At 38.7% G+C, this 7,888-nt stretch overlaps 1 protein-coding gene across 1 annotated transcript in view; it reads left to right on the top strand.

The window, feature by feature from the left end:
- asb8 (ankyrin repeat and SOCS box containing 8) overlaps window positions 1-7,623 on the top strand; it is a 9,818-nt gene extending 2,195 nt beyond the window's left edge. The window contains exons 2-4 of the mRNA XM_061903490.1: window positions 535-701; window positions 792-896; window positions 6,201-7,623. Coding sequence (XP_061759474.1) covers window positions 573-701; window positions 792-896; window positions 6,201-6,836 — 870 coding nt within the window. The 5' untranslated portion in view covers window positions 535-572 and the 3' untranslated portion in view covers window positions 6,837-7,623. The remainder of the gene's footprint in view (window positions 1-534; window positions 702-791; window positions 897-6,200) is intronic.
- Window positions 7,624-7,888: the final 265 nt, after the last annotated feature.

Below are 7,888 nucleotides of genomic sequence, written 5' to 3'. Positions count from 1 at the left end.
ACCCTTGAGCTAGTTGAAGTGGCTGGGGAGAGGGAAGTCTGGGCTTCCCTGCTAGGACTGCTGCCCCGGCGACCCGACCTCAAATAAGCAGAAGAAGATGGATGGATGGATGGTTGCAGTATCGCGCAAACTAGCTTTGACACGCTCGAATTGCTTCGCCAAGTTGACTACATGCTCGAGTCATATTTTTGATGATTCCTTTCTTTAATTCAATGAATATAATACACTTCTTATAAGCACTGTCCTCCACACTCACTTTCTTCCTTACGTGGTTGGAAAACAAAGTTAAACAAAGTTTTACTCACTAATGCTAGTGAGTAAAAACATATGTTTTGGTCTGATCTTACTGGGTTTAATGTGACATTTGTTACTCCAACTAACGAGGGGGATGCTTGTAACACATTTTTGTTTGCATTTTAAGGGCATAACTAGACAAGAAACAGCTCTTCTCACAAAACACTCTTATGTTGAGATACTGCTGTAGTTGAAATGATTGTGTTTTTCCTAACTAATGTTTCTTGCAAACTGTCACAGTGTCACCCCTGCATGGGTGCCATGGTCCTCAGTTACACATGAGCTCTACTATGTGGTACATCATGCAAAGCATTCAAAGTAAATACTCCTTGTCTGAACGGCTCATCCGCACCATCGCAGCCATCCGCTCGTTTCCGCACGACAACGTGGAGGATCTCATCCGTAAGGTAATCTTCCTGCTCCTGTCTTAAAAATGATTTTTGTTCCATATTTGTAACTGTGTATATGATCTATAACTTATGTATTGCGCTACTTAGGGTGCTGATGTAAACCGGATGCATGGCACACTTAAGCCCTTACACTGTGCCTGCATGGTTGCTGATGCTGACTGTGTGGAACTGTTGTTGGAGAAAGGAGCAGAGGTGAGTTTAGATAATTGATCCCCTTAATGACCTATGCATGACACCACATGTCGACAGTCATACAGTATTTCACCACTCATCTAGTAAAACCTCAAAATAAACCACCCTTTTATTCGTTAATTTCAATTGTCCCATAGAAAATAATACAAATTAAATAAATCAGTCCCAAAGTCAAACTGTCACCAACATAAAACCTTCTAACTACAGGCAAATTTCAAAGTTTTATTATGGTGTAGTGCATAATAAACTGCGGCCCATAAAGCTTTTCAATCTGGCCCGCTGGACATTCCCAAATAATGTTTTTTAGATCTTTAAGATGGAAAATGTAGTTGCCATTATGATGTGCAGTGATGTTTTGTAATGACCGTAAGTCTTGAACTATACAAAGTATTTCAATGGTTGGAATCTGCGCTTTTGGATGATATACCAGCCACAATGGTAAGCTAATTAGTTACTATGGTCATCTAATTAGTTACTATGGTAATAGACGTCACAGCAGCTCAGACGAAGCACCAATCAGTGTGGGTGGGACGCGTTTCCACAGTCGCGGAAGGAGATTTTCACAACAAAGTTCTAAAGCTTAGTGATATATCAGATACAGTATATCAGATTGTAGGTGGGTTTGTTTTGTACCCTTCGCGTTCATATTTCACTGTTTGTTGCATTTTTGTTGCATTTCACTTAATTGTAAAATATGTCGATCAACACTGGGTTTGACATTCATATTTTGTCAGTATTCAGTGTTTTATCGTTCATATAAAAATGTAAAATTACATTACGTTTTTTAAGGCGGTCTGTCATAAAGTTTTTACCATTCAGTCAGAAATTATTCGGATTTTTTTGTATTAGTGTTCCTAAAAATATATATACCGGCGCCCAAAAACATTTTTTTCTGTAAATGTGGCCCCCAATTCAAAATAGTTGCCCAGGCCTGGTGTAGTGGATTCGATACAAATAAAAGAATGTGAGTGGGGCCACTTGGATACGTTTTGTACATTGAAGATTTTAAAACCACTTCAATGTATGCTGAACAATTTCACAAAAATACATGTTTATCTAAGCTGCTGTGTTATAGGTGACAAAGGAAAATATAGCTATAATGATATTAAAATCTTATATCACGGTTATTGTGACAAAAATAGCACTGTTATCATTAATATCGCTATATTGTTGAATGTGCTTAAAAAGTACTTGTACGCACATCTTTTGACCAAGTAATTTTTTTTAAAGAACTCAAGTAGAGCTGAAACGATTACTCGAGTAATTCGATTACAACATATATTTGAGGATTTTTCGCTACCTCGAGGTGTCCATCCATCCATCCATCCATCCAGCCATCCATTTTCGACCGCTTTTCCCATTTGGGGTCGCGGGGGTCGCTGGAGCCTATGCAGCCGCATTCGGGCGGAAGGCAGGGTACACCCTGGACAAGTTGCAACCTTATCACAGGGCCAACACAGATAGACAGACAACATTCACACTCACATTCACACACTAAAGCCAATTTAGTGTTGCCAATCAAGAGATAGGCTCCAGTGCCTCTCCTGCGACCATGAAAGGGACAAGCGGTAGGAAATGAATGGATGGATGGATGTTCTTATTGTTATTTTTGATACTTTGAATATAGTTTTATTTTAACTTTTTCCGGGAATATTAATTTTGAACAAATTTTATATATATACAGCATATGTGTTTTCATCTCAAACATGTTTGATAGCAAAATGAACATTGATTACTATTTTGCATGCAAAAAATGCAATGAACTGTATTGCATTATTAAAATTTAAAACTGCTGTCGTCACTTTTAAGTGGTTTGTCTTTTTTTATTGTTTATGTATTGTTGGCAGGATGAAAACAGCTCAGCGGATTTGCGTGGAGAAACCACCATTTAAACGGCACCGTATAATAATCAAAAAACGCACAAGAGACAGGAATGTGGTTTATGCGGTCACACCACACACCACATAGGGCTGTGAGCGCACCTGTTTTTATCAGCACACACAAATTGGCACAATCACCCACGGACGCATTTCAGCTGTGCGTGTCAGCCTTCAATAATGAAAACAAGCTTTTATGAAATAAAGACAATTAGGCCACACGCAATAATTGAGGGCACATCTTAACATTTATAATTAAACCTTCATTAAGCAAAAATATTGCACAGGCCCGGCTGAACCCAATAATAATATAAATCCATATAATAAAGTCAAAATACAAATAAGGCAACAAGAGAAGTATCCCACACTTCTCTTTTGTAAAGTAAATTTGTACAGCCGATATGGGCATCTACATCAACAATATGATTTGCCTGAGAAGCTGGACAGGACAAAAAAAACAATAAAGAAAATTAAGCAAAAATATGATTTATTCGGTTTTTCGATTAATCGATCGGGATATTTGATAGAATACCTGATTACTAAAATATTGGTATTTACTTTAGAGCTGCAGCTCTAAAGTAAATAGATTCACAGTTCTAAAACCTACTATTTTGCATTCTTATGCTTCATTGATTGGGTTTTAGTCTTAGTCTTTTATCTGTTTTAATGGCTAAGCTTTCATTGTTTTAAAAATTGGTGAACAGTGTAGCACTTTTAAGATTTTTTAAAATGAAAAGTACATAACAAAGAAAATATATTATTATTTATTATTTCTGTTGGCCGTTATGAAGATCGACTCTGTTCAGCGGTCCTTGAATGCACCGTAAACACACTTTTGTCTCGTTTTCCACTGAATATAGAACGGTCACTCTGCACTAAGAGAACACAGCTTGTAGGTTTAATGTGCACAGTTGAACATCATAGTTGCTCGGACAGCAATGTATTTATAAAAGTTTAGATTGGGGTGTATTTTTTTTTATGAGGAAATGACAAATGAAATATATTATTATTATTATTTTTGGCGGGCGTTATAGCGATCGACTCTGTTCAGCCGTCCTTGAATGCACCGTAAACACACCTTCGTCTCGTATTTCTCTGCATATAGAACGATCACTCTGCAAAGAGTGAACACAGCTTGTAGGTTTAATGTGAACAATTGAACATTATAGTTGCTCAGACAGCAATGTATTTATAAAAGTTTAGATTTGGGTGCATCATTTCTTAATGTACATCAATGTCTCTTGTTTTCATGTTAGCATTTAAGCTTGCGAGCTGACGGCAGCCAGTCCATGAACTTATTGAAGTACAGTTATCAATCACAGTTTTTCTAAAATGTTCAAATTAAACAGCAATCCATTTGCAAAAAGCTCTAAAAAACCTTTTCACATTTTCATTATTGGGTATTGTGGGTAGAATTCTTAGGACAAAAATGTATCTATTCCATGATAGAATAAGGTTGTTACATAACAAAATGCGGAAAAAGTGAAGCGCTGTGAATACTTTCAGGATGCAGCATTTCAATAATGAAATCATTTAATTTTGAGAACATGTCAATAAAAACAGTGGGCCGAAAATTGTTCCTGGACCGCACTTTGGACACTAATGCTTTAGATAATTTCCCTGCACTGTCAAGTTATGGCCCTGCGATGAGGTGGCGACATATCCAGGGTGAACTCCGCCTTCCGCCCAATTGTAGCTGAGATAGGCATCAGCGACCCCTTTGGGGAATAAGCGGTAGAAAATGGATGGATGGATGTCAAGTTACTTCTGGGTATTCTGTTTCCACCTATAGCATCCAAATTTGGAACCCCGCCCCACTATAGTCCACCTGCCCTGACATTTAAGTGCTGCACACACATGAACCAAAATAGCAGTCATGCTATGACTGACACATTCCATGGGCCCCGGGACCTTTCAATTGTGTACATGTACAATATCTCACAAATGTGAGTACACTCATATATTTGATGTATCATCTGAAGGGATAATTCTAAAAAAATATGACTTGTGTATATTCTTTACAGTAGTTAGTCCATTAGGGATGCAACGATTAACCGGTTTTACTATTAACCGTGATTAAAAACATCAGTGATTTAATAACAAGGGCTCTACTACACTGTGTTTCAGTCCTCCTCACTCTATAAACTTACATTATGCTAGTACAGTATTTTCAGCACAACCTGCACGGAACGAAAACAAAGTTACACCAGGTGAACACTGTCACACGCACTTATTGAGAGACACGGTAGTATGTTGCATTAGCTTAAAAATGGCAGCAGGACAGAGCAGCAAATTTTACTGCAGTGTATTAACATTTCAGGTACTTAAAAATTATTACGGAATCATTGAAGACAATGGCTCATCCATTTGCAAAACTTGCTAAAAGAACGTTGTGGCTATAGGCTCTGATAAATCCAATATGGGGCAGCGTTTGCAGGATTGCCACCTAGCTCTTCTCGCCACTGTAAAGATAAGACACAATAACTGAGTTAAATTGGGTTAGTGGCAAGTTACTTCATGAAGAATTGAGTTAAATATAAAGGATTACCTTACAATCACTAGCTTAATGTTGAGTCAATTCAGTGTAAAGAAACAGCAACAGGTACTCTTCTCAATGGCTTCATTCAGTGACCATTTTAACAATAGACATTTGTTTCGTCCTGTGTGTTTTGAATAAACTATAGGCATTGTAAGTTATAGGAAGTGTAAAACACTAACAACACTCTACAAGGGGATTTAATTATGTGCATTCCAAGTTTTATCAACACAACATAAAATAGAATTTAAAATAGACAGATGGCAGTTGATGTCTATAACACTTGAGTTTATTACCCAAAGGAGTAACATTTTACTTTGGGAGATCAATAACGTTAGCCTTCGTCTTACATTAATATTACAATTTTTAATTGGTAGTATAATATTATTAATATTCTGAAAATTATTTTGCACTGTTATTGTAATGTTATTTGATCACTGTTGTTTTCGACAGTGATAAATAACACATCAAAATCTCTAGGGAATGTGTCTGTGATTTTATAAATGTTTTGTCGTGAAATTTGTTTAACCCATAGTATTTGGGCTGATTGTAAAACTGTGATTATTACTCAGACAATAATAGTACAGTCCAAATCTATAATCATTGCATCCCCACAGTCCATACCTTGTATATCTGGTAACACAAGTGAATAACAAGATAATAGTGTCTTGCCTTAAGGCAACCTTGTGGTAGCGCCATGATCTGGGGCATTATGAGTACTGCGGACAATTGACAGCTGCGGTTCATTGAGGGGAAACTTGGGATGGGTGTACTCACTTTTTTTTTAAAGATACGATACAGTGTAGTCATTTGACTAAAGTAAGCCAGCAAGTTTAAGTCTGACTCCTGAGGGTCACTGCGCGTGTACTAACACTGAAATGTCCACACCAGGTAAATGCGTTGGACGGCTATAACCGCACGGCACTCCACTACGCAGCAGAAAAAGATGAGAGCTGTGTGGAGCTGCTGTTAGAGTACGGGGCTCAACCCGACGCACTGGACGGCAACAAGGACACTCCACTTCACTGGGCCGCCTTCAAAGATAACCCGGAGTGTGTAAGAGCGCTGCTCGACAGCGGGGCTTGCCCCAATGCCAGGGACTACAACAACGACACGCCATTGAGCTGGGCCGCCATGAAAGGCAACCTGGAAAGTGTCAAAGTGCTATTGGACTACGGCGCCCAGGTACATGTGACCAACCTTAAGGGTCAGACGCCCATTTCCCGACTGGTGGCCCTCTTGGCCCGGGGCCTGGGCACTGAACAAGAAGAGGAGTGTCTGGAATTGCTGTGCAGGGCGGCAGGCCGCTTCGAGATCCGACGAGCCGACGGTACACTTCCGAGGGAGTTGAGTAAGGATCCCCAGCTGCTGGCGAGGCTCACCAAAATGGTAGCTCAGGCGCCCACGCTTCGCTCTCTGGCGCGCTGTGCTGTGCGACAGAGTCTGGGGGTGCAGTTCCTTCCCAATGCTGTGAAGGAGCTTCCTTTACCAGAGACCATCAAGGAATATCTTCTTCTGAGAGACTGAGCCCTGGCTAATTAATCTTTTTACATTTACAATTCTAACACTACTCCTTCATCGCATCATGGTATTGGATGACACTGTCCAGGATATCTTTCAATTCAAAATGTCCCAAATTTGGACTGGTGCGTTTGCTCAGGTAGAATCACATGAGAACTCACGCACCAGGACACATACATGATATTATTGCTTAAATTCCATGCACTTATCAAACGCTAAACACTTGAAACACCTGTCATAGTCGCTCTCAATGCACTCAGCGAACACATGCATTAAGAGCATGTATATTTGTTACTGTGCACAAGTCTTGATTGTGCCATATTGAAATACGCTTTTAACTGAGTGCTTGTGGATGTCTGAAAGAAAGAATCCAGCGATCAACTGTCTTTTGCACTATGAGGTTAAATAAAACCATGAAATAGGGAACAGCTTGTTATTTTCAAGCATCAATTGTTGTGTTTGATGTCTGATGACATGATAACTTGCCTGCTGTTCTGCATTTGTTACCCTGGACATTACTTTAAGCAAGGGTGCTGTTGTCACAGACGAATTATTGGGTTTATTCCCCATCAGTCACTCTATTCATTACTTCCAAATGAATTAATCTAAATACAAACATTGGTTAAGTAACATTTTATATCTCTAAGCTTTGTACTATGTATATAAGTGTGTTTGTGTTAAACATTGTGTTGTTGTGCTGCAAATGTACAAACTAATCAATCCTGTTTATGTTTTCAAAATATTTTTTTTTGTTTGTTGTCGCTTCAATGAAAGTAAAGGCCTTGGTAATCTATGCTTTTCTCCACTCCATTCTCCCCCAGGAAGCTACGAATCATAAATAATGAGGTGTGTATGTTGAAAGCCCATTTAGATTGGTTTTCACTGGGGAAAAAAAAATACTGTATACACTTGCCTTTTACATTTTGGGGTATTTATATTGGGGAATTAAATAACCTTTTTGCTTCTGGACAGGTGCTAACAGTTTTCCTTAAGTCCTATAATAACTTGTATGATGTGAATAAGTGTAAAAGGACAGTAACGAACACATCAATAGGGAA

This window comes from Nerophis ophidion, linkage group LG06, assembly GCF_033978795.1.
Source record: "Nerophis ophidion isolate RoL-2023_Sa linkage group LG06, RoL_Noph_v1.0, whole genome shotgun sequence".
In the NCBI taxonomy this organism is placed as follows: domain Eukaryota; kingdom Metazoa; phylum Chordata; class Actinopteri; order Syngnathiformes; family Syngnathidae; genus Nerophis; species Nerophis ophidion.
This window is presented reverse-complemented; position numbering and strand designations above follow the sequence as displayed.